This window comes from Micropterus dolomieu, linkage group LG05 (assembly GCF_021292245.1).
Source record: "Micropterus dolomieu isolate WLL.071019.BEF.003 ecotype Adirondacks linkage group LG05, ASM2129224v1, whole genome shotgun sequence".
Classification (NCBI taxonomy): Eukaryota; Metazoa; Chordata; class Actinopteri; order Centrarchiformes; family Centrarchidae; genus Micropterus; species Micropterus dolomieu.
Genome location: NC_060154.1, coordinates 16622624 through 16642132, shown reverse-complemented (window position 1 = coordinate 16642132; position 19509 = coordinate 16622624). Strand labels below are relative to the sequence as shown.

Here is a 19509-nt window from a genome sequence, read left to right as displayed (position 1 = left end):
TACCTTCCAACAAGACAATGACCCTAAGCACACCGCTAAAATAACGAAGGAGTGGCTTCACAACAACTCCGTGGCTGTTCTTGAATGGCCCAGCCAGAACCCTGACTTAAACCCAATTGAGCGTCTCTGGAGAGACCTGAAAATGGCTGTCCACCAACGTTTACCATCCAACCTGACAGAACTGGAGAGGATCTGCAAGGAGGAATGGCAGAGGATACCCAAATCCAGATGTGAAAAACTTGTTGCATCTTTCCCAAAACGACTCATGGCTGTATTAGATCAAAAGGGTGCTTCTACTAAATACTGAGCAAAGGGTCTGAATACTTATGACCATGTGATATTTCAGTTTTTCTTTTTTAATAAATTTGCAAACATTTCTACATTTCTGTTTTTTTTCTGTCAAGATGGGGTGCTGAGTGTACATTATTGAGAAATAAAATGAACTTTTTTGATTTTTGGAAAATGGCTGCAATGAAACAAAGAGTGAAAAATTTAAAGGGGTCTGAATACTTTCCGTACCCACTGTAGGTCAATAACTGTTTTCTGTTCAAGTAAACCTATTCAGATATTGTCTCTTACCTGATATGAGTTCATGAAGGCTGTAACGGTAGCGGAGGTAGTCGTAGCCCTCAAACCTCTGAGGCCATTGACACAGGGCCCGACACTCCACGTCTGCTTTATAGTATTCTACCAAAGCCTCCTCAAACAGAGCAATGGCCCCTTCGTAGTCGCCTTTATCGTACAACCTCACTGCTTCTTTGAAGGAGTGCTGTGATGGAGGAGAGACGGAAGATTGTGAAAGAGAATTGAAATGATGGGATGAGTATTTATGACCCTTGGTGTTCAGCAAAGCTCTTTATGATTTGTCAGTGAATCAATGTGTTTATCTTTGACATTTTTATATAAGCAAATATTGTTCACTTAAGTAAAAAAGCACAACTGTGAGTAAACATGTAGCCAGTTCATAAAAGTGTTTTACAAGTCCTCTGGTGCACATCTTGTCTCCTGCAGCAGCAATGACCATTTGTTTGGGATAAACAGAAAGAGAGGTGGGTGGATTAGGCTGAACAGCTGCCAGGAAAGATTCTCACGTTCAGTTCTCCATGAATAAATTCAAAATAATTTATTGTCCAGTAAAAAATCCAGACGAGAAAATCCAAAAACAGATAAAAACTAAAGGTGAATTAATAATGCAAAGTCTATGCATCTGCATCAACGAGTACAGAACTAAGTGACATGTAATGATACGTAAAGCAAAGTCACAGAGATGGAATGCCTAAAATTATCAGTAATGCTTAAAAGTTTAGTTGAGGTTTTGTTGGTAAAAACAACAGATTAAGGTAGTTAGATTTGTAGCTTCTCCAGAGGGTCCTACAGGAACTCGTATGAGATTGACTTGAAGATAAAGAGAGAGTAGGTGGGCAGAGGGGGAAATGAGAGAAGGGTGGGAAAGGGTGAAAGACTGTAAATGAATCAGCACACAAGGGATCCAAAACTCATTGGCATTCGGGGCTCCACTGCAACCAGCAACCACCTAAATAAGTTTCCAGTCATTAAACTGCAAAGGTTATTAAAACAAAGTCCTCTTCATACAGCGACAGCAGCTTTACTTTTCCCTTTAGGAAGGAAGTGAAGCGGCCAGACATTTAGGCCAGGGTAGAAAAAAGATGGTTAGTATCGATACCTGGTGAGGCCGGGCTTCTCGGTCCACAAAGTGTTCCTCCTTAACGCCCTGCAGGTCTTTGTACTGCTCCAGGTTCTGACCCATCTCCACATGTTCTGGGTTGGCCTGGAAATAGGTGTGAGCTGCTGCCGCCGCCTTGTCAGGCTGCTTCAACTAAAGAGAGAAACAGAGGGGGAAGGAAGGAGAGATGTTATTAAAATAATATTAACAGAAACCTGTGCATTAATGTGCACAAATTCACCTGTGTAGTTGATGGAGTTAGTTAAAATCATTCATAACAGGCAAGAAGAGGGCATTCGCTCAGTTTTTCTTAAGGCTCCAACACAATCACAACATAAGAAAATGTATTCAAATACGTGAAACTAGATTTTCAAACTGAAAGAGATGGACAGGTCTCCATTATTAAAAATTGCAAAAGACATTGCCAAAGTTCATATGTTACTCTGAATCCTTAGAAGCTTTTAGAAAACAAGGAAAAACAGGCAGACAATCTGCTGAAACTGCTCCTGCAGGAAGGACAGACTACTCGCCAGAATATGAGGGTGCATTTAAGCCTTCCCTAAAAATGTGTTCTTGGCAAGTAATTTGGAATCCACTTGAAACAACTATTAATATTTCAGAATTTGGTTCATCAGATGGGGGTTAGCAGATTTATAGGGACACACTGTTCCCATCCACATCCTGTCATTAGAGAGAGCTGTCATTTTTACAGCTAATGACGGATGAAGTCTCTGCACTCAAAGCATATTAACTTGGATGGATAGATGGATGTTGGGGGTATTAAATCAGTGTTGGCAGCTGGTTTGCTCATTAACAAACCCAAACAGAAAAAAAAAAAATCAGGTTTTCAAACTTTATACTTTAGAGTATGTTTAAAGATGTTTAAATAGTGTTTAAAGAAGCGCCTTTTTCCAAACTTTGTCTAACGGGAGGCCCACAGTCTCAGTCTTTGAAAACCCCTGCACTAAATACCAAAACGGTAAATTTTTACCTTGAGTTTTATCAAGTAATCATTTTCACAAATAATCAATTATTAGTTCAGTATATACAATGACAGAAAAGTACAGCCTCCATCACAGTTTACCCATGGTTACATATTTAAAAGATGAATGAATGAATTGAAAAATACTTTAAAAATTATATGATCTGGTATTAACCAACACATAGTAGTACTAAAAGATCCCAGATGTCTCTTGCAATCTTGTTTCTTGTAACTTTCAGGTGCTCTTTTATCCCTTTAAAAAAAACTTCATTTTGGAAGAACTCAACCATCTGAACATGCCAGGCCCTAATCAGATAAGATCCTAATCATGCTCAAGACTCAACATGGCTTAGGTTTCGCCCAGCTGGATTCTCACAGGAACACAACCACCTTAGACAAGGAGTTTGGTTCACTGCACAGCCAGGTTTTAAATATCCTGCCCTGTGAACTTTGTTGCATGTCAATCCACTCAACCTACAAAGCAAGAAACTAAATAAAGTGTCAAAGTTATTTTGTGTTTGACAGTGACTGAACGTGGGGGTGGGGGAGAGGATGACATGCTAAGAAAACAAAAGACAGGTACAGAGAGGTGAAAATAGACAAGGTAGGAGACAGAGTCCTTCTCTATTGTGATGGATTGCATATCTCTTACAGCAATATTAAGCCACTCACAGTATCGCAGAGACTTCTGACTGCATATGTTTAAATCCTCAGTTTAAATACGATTGTCAAACATCAAGAAAAGCAAACCAGATTTATTCTAAATGTTCTACTATTCTAACACATTAAATAAGAACATGCAATACAATGTGCCTGAGTCTTTGATTACAATATATCCTATTATTAAAATTATTTAAATACAGTATCTAATGTCAGAGTTTTACTGTGGCTTTTAACCTAATATTTAACAGGTGTTAATGTAAAGCAGATCTCAGTGGTTCACTCCAGAAACCAGGCTTTCTCCTGACAGTTGAGAAGGTCAGTCTTGCCTGGCTGCCAAAAACATTACTGGCTGACAGAGCTTCTCAACACACTCACCCCTCTGTTTTGACACTCAGCACTGGCTCACGTTTGCCAGGAAAGACATTTGCTGCAACAAAAACCTTTTTTCTGATTGTATTGTTTTCATGGGGTGAATTGGCAATATAAAGCTCAGGAATTCCCACGTTTATCCAATTCTGTAGAAATCTGTAGTTCAAGACTAGAATGACCTTTTCTGTGTAAACCCACGTAGATACAAAAACAAAGCACTTGGTGTTTTCTATGGGGGAGGCAAACAACTCCCACAAAGTCTGCACAATACATCATAAAAATTACTGAACTGCTCTGATAGAAAAATCAGACATTTTTCCCCACAAACAACCCACTTCTTTAAGAAGAATGACTCCCCTGTCAGACAAAAATTGGGTCTCTTTCATGTGGTAGCAGAGGAGACAAGAATGAAAAGCCCAGCTGGACATGCTTGGTTACCCCTGAAAAGCCAAAGGGTGAGGTGGCGTCGAGTGCATTCCTGGTCAGATAACCTGGCTGGAGCCACCGGGGAGACACAGCTCGCCTCATCGACCAACCAAGGGAGGAACAGAGCTAGGGAGGCGAGTGCCACATATTAGGTCTCCTTGTGCATTCCTGTGTGCTGCATGACATGTTTTATAAAAATACTGTATGGAAAAACTGAAGCAAGACTAATGTTAAGTAAATGAACCTGAGTTCAGAAAAAAGACCTGAAGTTTACTTGCCGAACGAGGATGTTAATGGGAAACTACAACAACATGACAGTCAGCAGTATATATCTGTGCCTTTAAGGCATAATCTCTCCTGACTTACATTAAATACTTGTAGTGGGCATTCCTGGATCAACCATGTTGCTTTATGGTATACATTTTCTTGGATTACCAGCCCAATGCAGAAAATGCGATGCCCTGCTGCTAGAGTTCCAGATATTAATTGTAGATCAATATTCAGCTTTTTGAAACACCAACAGTAGTTTTAGTAGGTAAATGTAAAAAACAACTAACTGTAAATTAATAAGTAAAGCAGAAAGACCGCACATTGAGGAAACCAGAACATACTAAAAACTCAACTATGAGCACACAGTAAAACATGGAATGCATTAAACACTGTTGAAATCAGTGTATCTGAGGGTGGATTTTTTCTGATGGTGCAACCCAGTGCTATCATGTACCCTCTGCTGCTGCATTCCAGACAAAGTCATCCTTAAAAACACAATTGTCGACTTGGTTTCACTGGATTTGATAATCATCTGTTGATATGTTTTGTCCAAATTCCCGCAGAATAAACAAGCAACAATCACATCAGCTGTGGTGTACAAAGGAGGGAAGAGGTGATGGAAGTCACCTGCCTCCACCTCCTCAGGCCGCGGCTGCCCTCAGCCCCACAGGAACAACCTGGCTCAGGGTGAAGGATCAACCGGTGGAAGTGGGGAATTACTCCAGTACAACATCCCAGCACAAACACAGCTGTGGTAAGCCACTGCCAGATCTATTGTCCCGAGACTAGACATCCCAAAACCTGGGGAAGCCTTTAACATAGGAGACTCACAGTATTTTTCCTCTTTTATCATTTGGTTTTTACAGTCATGGTTAACATTTGTAAGATATGTAGCAATATAGTAAAGCAATGGTATTCAAAGAATGCTTTAGGAGGGGCAGTTTATTCAAAAAGGAAAAAAAAGGATTGACCAAAGGCCAAAACCTTACATTTCTATTAGATTAGTTTAAAAAAAAACTCCAGGAGTTATCTGGAGCAGTTAGGTCAGAAGAAAAAAAAGACCAGATCTACAGTCATATTTAACAGCACCTGAGCTCACACATACACGATGGTCACTACTGCTTTATGGAGAGTACTGTATCAAACCGTCAAAAAGGGGTCCAAGCTGGGAGATTCTGAAATGAAAACACATGCTCACTGATCAAAGTGAGCAGAGTGAAAAGTTAAAACAACCTCTCAGGACAACGGAGCAGAGATCCATCATGGGTTTAAAGTGAAATTGCCATTATACTGAATAGCTTATTGGACAACAAGTCAGCCTGGGTAAATCAAAATGACTTGTCTCTCCTGTGTCTGCCAGAAGAGAAAATTGATACTAAGAAGGTAATTCATTTTCTGTGAAACGCTAAGCCATTGTGCTTCTTCTTCCCCTCTAAATGTCCACTGAGGTCCATTGTTCAAAATATTGTTATATAATCAGAGGCATTAAAAGAATTAAAAAGGCAGTTGTGACAAGAAAGCGAGTGAGTGTTTTTCAAAAAATGTTTATTTTTTAACTTACATGGATAACTATGTTAGTTTAAATGATATATAAATATTTTGGTTGATACATTTACATTGTCTCATGGTATGGATCGTCATATTACCCAACCCTATCTCTCTCTATCTGTTCAGCTGTAAAATTTCAGTTACACTTATAGAATTAACGTGACACTATAAAAGTTGGACATATTAAACCATAGTGTTAATGTTACTGTAGGAAAGCTGCTGTTTCAGGCATGCTCAGTTGCTTTCAACTTTGCTCCACATACAGACACTGAAAATGTTAATGAGATAGCATTACACAACATAAATATTCAATGTGAACTCTATCAATTAATTCTGACATTAAACTGTACAACATTTAAAATCACAGCAACACTAAAACTCAGCCATTAAAAGCAAATCTTTAAAAAAATTCTGAAGTATACATCTTGTACCACATGAGTGCATTTTTCCTCTCACATGAATTTCAAAGGGGCACCTGTAGAGGTGAATAACTACCACTCAGTCTGAGCCCTCAGTTTGCCCTCCTCTCTAAAGAGTAACCTGTGTTAGAGCTGCTGGATGGCCCTGCCACTCTGAGAGAAGAGCTCTTGATGTGGGCACTAAGTAGTGCCAAGGCAAACGTACATTTGCATGCCTTTCTCCTCTGGCCCTCCTGCTTGATTCACAGGAATGTAAATAGGTTTGGACTGGCGCCTTAGATGCAGAGATCCCAACGGCACAAACAAGCCTGAAGATAGTTACACAGATGGCTTGTCAAAGGCAGAACTACCACCCAAAAATGAGAGAGGAGCTGGCAGCAAGTGATCAATGAGTGGTCAAACCTGGCAATCCCAGTCCTGAATACTTGAGAGACAACCTGTTTCCAAGAGTTTCTACGGTATCCAAGATTTTAGGAAACTCCAGTGAAGTAGAGGGAGGTTAGTGTTCAGGTTAACACTTAACATAAGAACAGCTGCAATAAATCAGACAAGTCCACATTCAGTGAGGACTTCAAGGTTAAAGAGAGTGTCCTTCAGACCACCTGGTGCGCGTATAAAAGCTGTCAGTAGACTCCAACCGTGGTGCTTGTCATATGTTTGAACATCGTCTGAGGTTCTGAGAACTCACTTTTTTTGTGTACAACTTATGAATGCCTTCCAGCAAAGCGTGTGCTGTAATATTCATATTCTCTACAATGGTCGGCTTTTCACTACACTTTCAAATGCGGCCGTTCGGACCAGCTATAAGAATTTTGCTTTCCCACACGGTCGGACGACATATCCTAGTTAGATTTGCGCATTCCCCCACCTCAAGGCCGTGTTCAGACCAATGTTAGTGCTGCGTGAAAAAGAATAGCCCCCTGATTCACTTAAAGGAGACTACACATAGCCAATGTGTGCAGGTGGACATCTGTGGTAAATAACTTGACTCAGGATCATCAAGACAGAGGTGAATGGTCATGATTGCATTAATTCTTGTTATGTTTAAAATGTAAACTTTGTGATTTTGCTGCAAACCGCTTTGGCAACATTGTTTAACCATGCACTATAAACTGAATTGGATAAAATGAGAGTTTTGGCCTCTGATAAGCCTTAAACACATTGATGTATTACTTAAACTGGACTTTGCATTGCATTTTATCTTTTTACTGGTAATTGTGACATTACACCCGCACCATTCCAGCCATTTTCAGTGTATATGTGTTTCAAGTGTTAATCTCTCCAAAAACGTTCAACAGCTGCAATTAAATAACCATTTAGTCAGCAGCTACAGTTTGACTGACACTTCCTGGAAAAGTGCATTATGTCATTACCGGTTACCTACAGTACAGTTTGTACCTCACACAACTTTGCATTGAACGCATTCCAGCTGAAACATCTGCAAGCGTGATAACAGTGTCCTTATATAGCCAATAACGGCTTTAAGGCTAGTGAAGGAGAGAGCTGTGTCTAATTTAGAAAGGCCTGTGTGATACAGCCAATAAGGAACCGTCACATTACTGCAGGAGATGTTGGAGGATTCCATAAGACAAAAGCAACTGGATGATAAAGAAGATTGTTCGACTGACAAAAAGGTCTCGTCTCTCTCTGGTAAAGGCTGTTATAACACAAACAAAAAATGTTTTCAGCAAAACTTGAGATTGTATAAACTTAAAGTAAGGGGATGTAAAGAAAATAAAGTTTGTCTTTAAATCACATTAAAGTCTCATTTGTATTGAAAAGTAGGCAGACAGCATTTAACTGCCAAGAGCTCATGCTAATCTACTTCTGGAAGTATGGACTCACGCAGCAAAGCAAAGACACAAGCAAAGACATCTTTGCTGCGCGGTAGGGCCCTTAACATTTCAGCCATCTGTCCGAGGAGCACTGGGTCTGTTTGTACCTATCCAGGGAGTGTTTTAATGGGAATAATATTTACTCCTCTGTAAACACAGTAGTCATTTTCCTGAACAGAGTAAACCAATATTTGTGTCATGAGGTTTCAAGGCATAAACAACCAAGTACACCACATAATTATCTGTCTTAGATTTGGCAGCAAATTATGAGTGCAGGTGTTTAGCCACAACATGAGGCGGACTTGATAAGAGAAGAGGTTAAGAATGGAAGTCCATGTTTGAGTTTATCAACTAGATTGTGACAAGAAATACCTTGAGTAAGGGATTGTTGCTTTAGAAGGTCTGGGCATCTAAACTCTACACTTTATTGGTACCAACTGAAATGTGTCCAGCAAAGACTATCAACAACTGTGGACTAATGAAAGGCGGTATCTGGTCAGATACTCTTCTGAACGTATTCTTCAGCTCATGAATTAAATCAGAGTTTTGCCATTTGACTACTAGTTTACTACTTAGTTTAAAAATCTTGTATAGCTGCTTGTGTTTAGACAACTTTTCACATTTGAAAGGCTTTGCCTCTGTTAAATGAAAAAAGTTTTATTCCTCAGTGTCAAAAAAGTATTATTTTGCTACTGATGCCAAATTGAGGTCATATTTCAAGCAAATAATGACAAACATTTGATTGTTCCAGTTTCTCAATTGTGAGGATCAACTGCTTTTCTTGAATACTGACACTACTGGAATGCACAGTAGTACATCAATAACGGGGTCTTTAAGGTTTCCACTGTCTAGGTCCTTTTCATTAATGACTTTCAAGCTTGAGAAAACATATGGCCCTTTAAGAGGCTGGCACTTGGATATTAGCATGTAGCTGAATAGCATATTGAGACTGTTTCACAGTATCATTAACAAATAATAATAGGAATAGGATTGGGATTACATTTGCCTAGCAAAGAGAAGCTGCATATGCCCACTGACTATCAAACAGAGCTTTCTATTGCCAGTTATGGCTGTAGCAGCTATCCTGAGGGAAGGTATTGGCACCAAGGCCTGGCACGAGGAACTCACTATTGGAAAGTTTGTCTAAATGGCTGATTACCTCCCCATGAGGCGAGCGCCACACTTCCTTCCACTCTGGACCATTTCAAAGTCACGCAGCGAGCACTTTGATTGACGATTCAAGGAACTTCAGAAATTCTTAGAAGTCTGGAAAACAATTTATGTCTGTTTTTGAGCATTTACACTATGAAGATCCCCTACTACAAGACAATATGTGGGACCCTTTTCCAACTAGATTTGGGGTAGGATATACCAAGACAAGGACGAAACATTTTATTGGAGACACATCCTTGTGCCAATGTCCAAACACACACTCATACACTAGAATACACAAAGGCAAAGGGAGCTTATGGTGTATGTGACGCTAACTGGACAGGAAAAAATTGCACTCTCCATGCAGCACCCTTAAGTCATTTGTTTCATTAACTCTGTAGCTTTGATGGACAAAAAGCTGCTTCAGCACATGCTTACTGTACACACAGACCACATAATGACTTTACTGTACACTGAAAGTGTGACTTAGTGGCTAAATAATCTCAGCTAAATGAACCTGACACAGGTTTGTTTTTGGTTTGATGCTAAATCAAATAACACTTTAACACAAGATCTGGACTGTAACTCATGCTAGTCAGCAAACCAGCCAGCTGGTCAAGGTGTACATTACATGCAACATGGCTAACACGTTAAGCACATGCTATGGAAAACAAAAATGTCAGGAGTGAGTGCGTGAGGGGAGATTTTCCTCCTAGTTATGTCATGGTTAAAAGTTTTCTACCTCGCCGTCCTCCTCGCATCTCTTCCTTGCACTCTCCACCATGCCACTGCGCTCTCTCTCTCTCTCTCTCTCTCTCTCATCTGTCCGTTCCTACAGCCAGTTTCGCACAGTGGCCTCTTTCTGCCCGTCCTCGAGCAGAGCATGTTCCTCCTATAAGGTCATGTCAAAGGAATGCCTGAAAAAGCCTCACCTGTGTCTAAAAACCCTCTTTCATTACCCCGTGAAGACACAGGAGGCGCGACGAACCAGGAAAAGACGGCCCTCACTCCTTCCTTCACCGGCCTCCACCCGTCATTATTCATAAAAATCCTTCAAAAGCAGCAGAGACTGTACATTTAAAAGAAAACAGTGGAAGAACAACAATAATGCCACTGTACACAGGAGAAACCTTAACTCGGTGTTGTGTGCCCGGGCTGTAAGCTGTGAGGCTGCTGGCTGTGATTAGGGGGAAAAATGAGTGAACTCATAAGGCACCCAGAATATGCAACTATTAGTTATCAAAACACAAGTCATGTCCATTATGAGCTAATCTGGATCAGGCATCTTAGATTGAGGGTGGTTTTTGTACATCTGTAGTTGTGTCTGCCCTGTGGCTGACATCATTTGGCTGTAGAGGGAAATAACTGCTTCCATTATCCTCTCCATCTCCAGTGACAGCCCAGCTAAGCTTTGTTGGCCTATCCTGAGGCCACCCGAGACCACATCAGCTACTGTATCCTTAGTCAACCATCACACTCTTTCCCATGTCTGATCTCGCTTCCTGGGCAGCCTCAGGACACACAAGGCCAGCTTTGTGTAGAAACCTCCAAAACACAAGGTGTGTATGTTTAAAGTAGTGCAGACGGGGTGGAAAATAACCTATAATGTCTCCCCCTGCCGCCTTCTCACCCTCCTCCCTACACCTTTCTCCCTCCTACCCAAAATACAGTAACACACACTGTCTTTTTTCTCAGGAACTTCTAAAAACGGGGCTGGTAAGCCGACGTCTTATTTTTACCACAATCCTCTGATTTCACACTCACCCATTTTCTATTCATAAAGCTGCCTTTTTCAAGACTGGAAAAACACACTCCGACTGGTCCCATGAATCTGAAATGTGGCTAACAGTTGTATTTTGTCTCTTTGCCTTTGGTTGAGGGTGTGGTGTGTGTATCGAAGGTGTATACATGCTGGAACTTGAGCCCACAGACGGATAACCAAAGATACTAGCAATAAGGCTTTTCTTCAGCAACCTCTAATGTGTTGCATTAGTTTAAAGGAACAGTTTGACATTTGGGGAAATTATTATTTGCTTTCTTGCTGAGAGTTGTGGCAAGTCTACATGGGAAGCGTTTCAGCCCCTTTTCCCAGTCGTCCGTCTCATGCGTGTCTGATGGAACAAATATGCTTCTGTTTTGATCAGCCCAGCTGTCTACACAGGATACGTGAAGGCCCATAGTATATTCTCTTCATTTTTTGCATGTAAATACAGTGTTAAGGTATTGGGCTCTGAGTGCTGCCAAAATGCGGGTGCCTACAACTCAATACTGTGCTTGAATGCATCCAGTGTAGGTACACACTGAGCACTGAGCCAGCCTGCAGGTTATGTGCTGGACTTGCTGGTAGGCAGATTTTTTGTTTTAGGACAGAGCTAGATGAGCTGGTTCCCCCTGCTTCCAGTCTTTATGGTAAGCTAAACTAAGTGTGGTATAAATCTTCTGATCTCATGAATCATGCTTCTGCTGAGATACACTTAAATACGGCAGAACGTAGGACGGTAACCTGTGTGTCAAGAAAGCCGATTGGTTGATTCAACATCTTGCCAGGATTTTCTTTTTCCAGTTTGGCTGTACATTTCAACCTAGCACTGCCACAGGTGATCTTCTGGAATAAATTCCTTTTTAAGACACACATTGTCCATCTTGTCAAACTATTTCTTTAACATGTTTGCCTCAGAGGTCACGGCTATCTCAGAGAAGATAACACGAGATCAAACCACTTCAGAAACTTTGTAGACCTTTCACTCGGTTTCCCCATAAAGCTCCAGCATTGAGGGGATTTCCCGTCTCGGAGGAACATTACAAGGAACTGCACATTTGAAGGAAACGTTTATGGGCACTCCACTCAGGGACAGTGGTCAAAGGTCACCCTCTTACATGAGCGTGGGCGCTTTCGGCTTTTCCACTGCGTATGTACAGACTTTGGGCTGGGAAAATAATAAACGCTGGGCATGATGTGGTGTTTAAGTGTTAAATCTAAAGACAAATGTTGAGTTCAAACACAACAGGGTGTGTGTGTGTGTGTGTGTGTGTGTGTGTGTGTGTGTGTGTGTGTGTGTGTGTGTGTGTGTGTGTGTGTGTGTGTGTGTGTGTGTGTGTGTGTGTGTCCCAGAAGACAATGCCAGCAGTCATCCAGCAACTCAGTTCTCACCCTGTTCAACCCACACATACCCCAGAGAAAAATAAAATATTTCTGTTCATGTTGAAATCAATCTGGTGTTGTAGCAATGAGCAGCTTTTAAAAGACAAAGGGTGTTACACAACACTCACAACAACAGTCAACTTCAGCTAAGGGGGCTTTGCTGAGAGACTGAAATGCATCTGTGAACCAATAATGGACGCAAAGATCACTAATATACAGTGGGTGTATCTACATATTACAGGGGAATTACAAGGAAACTATTGAAAACCATCAAACATTTATCCTTTTAATTTGGCATGGCAGCCACTAGAAGTGTGCACTAACGAGCAGCTTCCTATGTCACTAAAAAGTTTAATCAGCATAGTTAACGATAAGCGAGTCAGCTGCCATGACGGTAACATGACCTAAAAGACTATTCAACTGCCGGGTGTCAGAAGATTTCCCTCCAGATTGGAGTATGAAAGTTTCAAGTGCCCTGAAGGAGTATGTCCTGATTCAAACTTCAAAAGTGGTTCTGCCCCACTCTCTGATGAGGTAATGGATACACCTTTTTTCCTAGGGGCTAAATAAAACATTGACAGAGCACTGTACAATGTTTCATCACAAAATCAGTTCATCAATCAAGTTGCTACCCTCCCTGACCAGAAATCCTCCCCAGGCATACTTCTGACAGTTGTAAGGAGAAGGTCAAGAATTGGCCAAGAAAGTAAGAAGAGAAGAATGCACCCCCTTCACTTTCTTTCTAAAGCTGCTGGTGGTATGCGAGTTGAAACTAAGCTTGCCTGAAAAGGGAGGCAAGAAACGCAGATACTCAGCAGGAGGAAAAAAACGTAGATTCCTGTTCAGAAAACATCAGCAGTGTGACTTTTGGCTGTACTAATGAGAGATAACCTTCATAGTTTAATGTTTGTTGTCTAACCAGTCCCTTGCCTTCCTACAGCAACATAAAGGACACCTTGCTTACTTTTCTTAACTTCTTCTCCAATCATTCATCTTCATGATAACCATGCACCACTCAGACTGGAGTGCTGGTCATTTGCATTTTGTCACGAAAGGGAGGTGTGCTGCTAACAGCTTATTTAAGACTGGCCTCCGCTGGCTTCTCAAAGATGTGAGACAACAGTTGGAGGGTTTCTGTGTTGCGTTGTCTAATAAAACAGTATAAACAGTAAAAGCAAAAAAAACCAAAAAAACAATAACAAACATTAAGACCTGTTTCAAGTAAATGGAGAAACACAGTCTCCATTATGATGGTAAATATATCCCTGCGCGGTGAATTCAATGAGGCCATCTAAAAATTTAAGAACGAAAACCTTGATATAAAATAAGAACAGAGTGTTCGTTGTAAATTGTGGTGACAGGGTGGAACCATTATTGTGGATAGAAGAAATTCTTGACATAGTTTAAAGCCCAACTAACAACTGAGAAATGATTTAAAGACCAACTGTAAAGAGATTTTCACAAACACTCACACACAGAAACACATACTTTTACATTTATCCACTGGGAGATCTTGGCACAGACTGCATTCACGTGACAGCATCAATAACTCAAATTTATTGTGAGTGCATTTTAACAATCAATATACACTCTGTACATAATGAGATGATACAGAAAGCAAATAAATCTTCAGTGGATGTGTTGGGAGAAAAAGCTGACAAGACCTCATTTCAGACATTTTCCTCGCCATTTCCCTCTGGTGTGCTGTTTTAAAAACCCGGTCACGCTGCCGTGTCATGGGGTCAACACACTGCTGCATTTCATCTCGCCTTTTACACACACTTGCTGTCAAAGAGTGTGTGAACGCGTATGAGAAAACACAAAATAGTGAATTTGTTTGCATGTGTGAGGCCTGGCTGTCTGTCGGCTGGTGTATGAATCAGTGGCCATATCTCTTCTTTGCGAGTGCAGACAGGCTGATCAGTGACACGGTTTCCTTGTAGAGAGAAAAGTGAGTAAAAGAACACGTGGAATGCAAGATGTAAATTTGGCACAACATTTAGATTTGCACAAAAATCGTAAGTATAAAAGCTGCACTCTGGACACTAGAGGACCTTGTACTCATTGAGAACAACTTTTGCAGCAAGCTTTATAAGCTTCAAAAGCTGCTGCAGCAATTTCAGGGAGGATTTCCACAAACACATGTTTGTTTAAGATTGATAATTGGAAAAATGCAGACATTTCATAATATTGAAATGTAAATTTAATTTGCAAATAAGGAAATTAAATTGTAAACAGATTAGGTACCCAGGTGTTATCAGCATAATGTACTAAAAGTATCAAAAGTTAAAGTACTCATTAAGCAGAATGGCTCCTGCTATTACTAAATATTATACTATTCTGTTTTTATCACTACCAAATACATGTAAGAACATTTATGTAGTAATTTGTCAATATAAAGCCAATTTTAGATACTTCTGGATAGATCAGTAGCATCATCATATAAACACATCACATGGTTTGTTTTGCATGTATAAAGTAATTAGCAACTATAAGTGTCAAAAAGATGTAGTGGAGTTACTTTTCCCACTTAAATGTAATGGAATAGATGTATAAAGAAGCATGACATGGAAATGCTTAAATAAAGTACAAGTATTACTTAAGTACAAGTAAAATTGTACTTAAGTACAGTACTTGAATAGATGTACTTAGTTACATTTCACCCCTGATTTTAGGTGATCTACTTTTATATATTTAAATAAAAGAATCATACAAGACGGTTTACTACATCTCAATTGCTCACCTGGGGCCGGATGTGTACGACATGTTATCACACATAAATTGGTATTTATTAAAGAAGAATGTGCTTTGAGAATGTGTGCAGCGCACGCTTATTTTCTTCATGTAACCTTATGATAAAATATTGTTTCTTTAGGTTGTTAGGGTTACCAATTTCTGATTTCAAATTCACTCATTGAGTTTTTTTGTATACAAAAAAGGCACTTTTATAGACTTAATTTTAATTCATTACTTATGAGCCCTTTCCCCCCCATTCTTTTTATTTCCATTTGAGACAAAAACTAATCTAATCACTAAAAACTAAGAAACTAATGATGATATTTTAAACACGGCCTGGTACGTGGTTGCAGCGTGAAAATGCACACAATTGTTCTTTGCCAACACAAACACAACACAGCTGTTACTGCTAACAACAGTTTTCTACAGATTGATAGAGTTTAGTCATGAGATCCAACCATTTTATTACATTTTATTATTATCTTACTTCCGAATAATTTAACTTTTTTTTCAGTTTACTTGGTGGACGTAATTAAGAACCACCAACAGGGTGATGGAGGTGAATCTCTTCAAAGGTCAAACCTCTAAGAGTGATTTGTACTCCGTTCATAAACATGGCATGTTCCTGTTGCTGCTGTCACATTACACAAATCTAGCAGTCTTGAAACACAGCATGCTGACTGGAATTCAGTCCGAACACACACACACACACACACACACACACACACACACACACACACACGATTGATTACCACAAATTTTTCTAAGATCCAATAAGATCTGAGGATTTTGGGATTTGTGTGTGTGTGTGATCTATAAGCAGATGTTTTCCAGCACAGTAAAATTCAAATGATCAGTTTGTGCTTCATTTGCTTTCAGGACAAATGTTATTTGCTTTTGGTTTTACAGACTCTGGCATAAACAAGTGTTGTGTAAAAGAAATAAGTAAGCGAGTGCGTAAGCAAGCAAGTCTGCACCTGTCCACCTCTTCCTGCCTACTGCTAAATACTCTTCACAGGCCAGAACTCACCCCTCTCTCTTTTTCCCTTTATGTGACTAGTTGTGAGCGGCTGGACAAACCTAAGGTCAAGGGTTGTGTGTGTGCCAGGCTGACGACTTAGCGGTGAGACTTCCCAGGAACAAGCATGTCTCACATTCTTAAGCAGTGGCGTAAGGGCTGTGGTGTTCAGACAAGACACACAGTGCTGGAGGCAACTTGGTCCGCCAACAAAGAAACTCTGATCTGTGTCAATTCAGTAGTAATCACCCCAAACAGCTCGACCAACTCAGCCAAGTCTTTTCATTTGAAAAGAAAACAGGAACACAGGATAAATGCCACATATAATAAAAAGACAACATATTTAGAGTTTCAATTTATTATTTGCTTGCTAACATATTTACTGGATCTTCTTGTATTTGATTTTGTTCTTTCAAAGATGCTACGATTTTGTGCAAAGCAGTGTAACATAGTCATGAGTCAATTTGATAAACATCAACTGTATTTCTTAAATTTGATTGGCTCACAGTCCATCAGCATTTACAGTGGCAGGCAGGAACACTCATAATGTCTACCATGCTAGTGGTGTGGCTCAATGTATGGCAATGTTGGCCTTTCCATCACTTTGGTCTGAACCAAATATCTGAACAACTACTGGATGGACCACCATGAAATGTACAGACATGCATGATGCCCAGAGGATGAACCCTAATGACCTTGCTGATTCCCTGACTTCTAGCGCCCCCATGAGGTTGACATTTGTGGCTTTTGAGTAAATGTCTCAGAAACTATAGGATGAAATGGACTTTTTAAAACTTTTGTGATCCTCTGACTTTTCAACTAGCACCATCATGAGGTAAACATATCAATTAGTTCAACAGTTTTGTTTTATGACCAAATACCACAGACTGTATGCCAAATACCTACACAATTATTGACACTCTCATAAGCCTCAGCTGTTCTTTGTGTTTAGTGCTAATTAGCAAACTTTAGCATGCTAACAAGATGGTGAACACAGTACCATGTTAGCATTGTCATTGCGACCATGCTGTGATGACAGCACCACGGGGTCTACGTACAGCCTCACAGAGCTGTTAGCAGGTTATCACTAACTTCAACTTGTTCTCACTCCCTGACTCATCACATATGGACGCGTGGTCAAGACCCATCGGCGTCAATTTGTAAAGCACTGGGGATCCCTATAGCGTCAGTGGGGGAAGCCCTGTAGCGTCAGTTTTTGATGGTAAAGGAAGGTATGATATTTGACACAAAGGACTAAGTAAGGAGGTGGTTAGAGTGGATGGAGGGCCAGAAGCCGGACTTTGAACCAGGAGACCCGTGTTCGTGTCCCGTGTGAAACCAAGTAAATATTTTTATTTAAGTTATGCAAATATGTAAATTGCTACGCAAGTGATGTAGGTTAACTTTAGTTAACCCAAACCATGATCTTTTTCTAACCATAACCAAGAAATTGGATGATTGTCATTTTCAAATGACAATGTTTCAAAACACTAGCGTTCTATTTTGAAAGTCTAACCGTGTATTGCATATTTATTGTTGCCAAGTTTACCGGACGTTGCACATTCGTTGTGGCTATGCGTTGCTAACTTGAGCACGGAGCCCTAAGCGTGTAAAAATGACGCTAAAGGGGTACCCAGGGTGTTCACAAGCGACGCCAAAGGGCCTTGACCAAGTGTCAATATGTGACGAGTCGGGAGTGAGAATGTGTTGCTAACTTGGCCACAGAGCGTCGAAACACTTGCGATGTGACTTTCGGACCATGTTTCTGGGTAAGAGACAATAAATCTTCCTCGCCTCAAACACCTAAGAATTGTAAGAGCTAACAGCAGCCTGGATCTCGACTGTGGAAGCTCAGCTGACTTTCCTTCTTCCCATTACTGTTGAAACTTTGGTGTATTTTACTATACCATATGGAAATCTGGATGTAAAAGAGGTGTTATTAAAAGCCTCACCAGGCCCAAGTGTGGTTAAGAGGTAAGTAGTGAAAGTGGTACAGCCCAGTACTGCCTTGCTTCAGAAAAGATACTGTGTGTGTTGTTGCTGATAATAGGGCAGGGTAGGACCGCTCGACTGCACTTTGTAATCTAGGTTGTGGTGTTGTACACCATGAATTAAACACTGAGGAGTAGGATCCTGCCTGTAATTTCAGTGATGCTGCTGGCTCATCTTTGCTGCTGCAACTTAAGAATAATCAGCCAAACATGTGCTGCATTTTATGTAAAAGTTAGAATACAGAATCAGACAACACCACAGTCAAAATCTTACCTAGAAATTAAAACCAACAATATTAAAGCAATGCTAATTTCTTAGAATCATTCATTCAAACCTGGCAATAATATGCTCCATGTGTTTTTCCCTTGAGGCCTTCAATACAGTTCCAGCAAGGATTTCCATCATTATGAAAAGCTGCTTCCACTTTACTTCTGCCCTCCATTGTTCTTTGTTGCAAGGGCAACCCTCACATGCCTCTGCTGTTAGAGGTGCTGGGACCACTACCGATGTGGGTGCAGGATAATGGAAACCAACTGACCCCAGTTAAGTCCAAGTCATTCCATTCGTTTTTTATTCCACACAAAATTAAAGACAGAGTAAAAGCCTGTGTCTCTATGATTGGACCTATTTAGGGAAAGTGAGCTCTCAAAAGGCGTAGAAACTAAATCCAGGCCTGAATTCTCCACGGTGTGATAGGTAGAAAAAGAGAGCTGGTCCAGATGTGGGCAGTCTGTTTACAATCTTACACTATTTGCTTGTCTGTTGATACCATCGTTTAGTTTCTATTTCCTGTTGTAGCAAATCCTGCATGGCCACACACTGAGAGTCCCAGTGTCCTCTTGTGCCTGTGTGTGACAGATTATGTTGATAAATGAATGAGAAAATGAGATATACTCTACACCGTAGACTCAACAAGTTGCAGTTTTATCAGTGAGACTCTAAAAGAATTTTATTTTGAAGTTCAAGAAAACATTTTTTTGCTAGACAGAACAAAAAATAACCACTATAAAAATGTGAATTTTATAGTTGTTTTTCTTAGCGGCTATAAATCACAGAGGGAACTCAAAACACCATTATAAAGGTCAGTGACTGTTTCTAAGAAAATAGACTTTACCACAGCACCAGACTTACACCAGCACCTGAGGCCACTATCAGAGGATAGGGCTGTGTGAGATGAAAACAATCACCTCCATCTCTCTGAAAAAGATCTCATATCCTGTGGAGATTGAACATCCCAAAAGAAGACTTTTACCTAAATGACACAAATGACTGA

The 19509-nt window shown here is 40.3% G+C and overlaps 1 protein-coding gene across 1 annotated transcript in view; it reads right to left on the bottom strand.

The window, feature by feature from the left end:
* The window catches only part of p3h2 (prolyl 3-hydroxylase 2), a 64043-nt gene that overhangs the window by 14801 nt on the left and 29733 nt on the right, over positions 1-19509 (bottom strand). The window contains exons 2-3 of the mRNA XM_046050786.1: positions 1685-1837; positions 580-769 (exon numbers count right to left, since the gene is read on the bottom strand). Of these exons, the coding sequence (XP_045906742.1) occupies positions 580-769; positions 1685-1837 (343 nt within the window). The remainder of the gene's footprint in view (positions 1-579; positions 770-1684; positions 1838-19509) is intronic.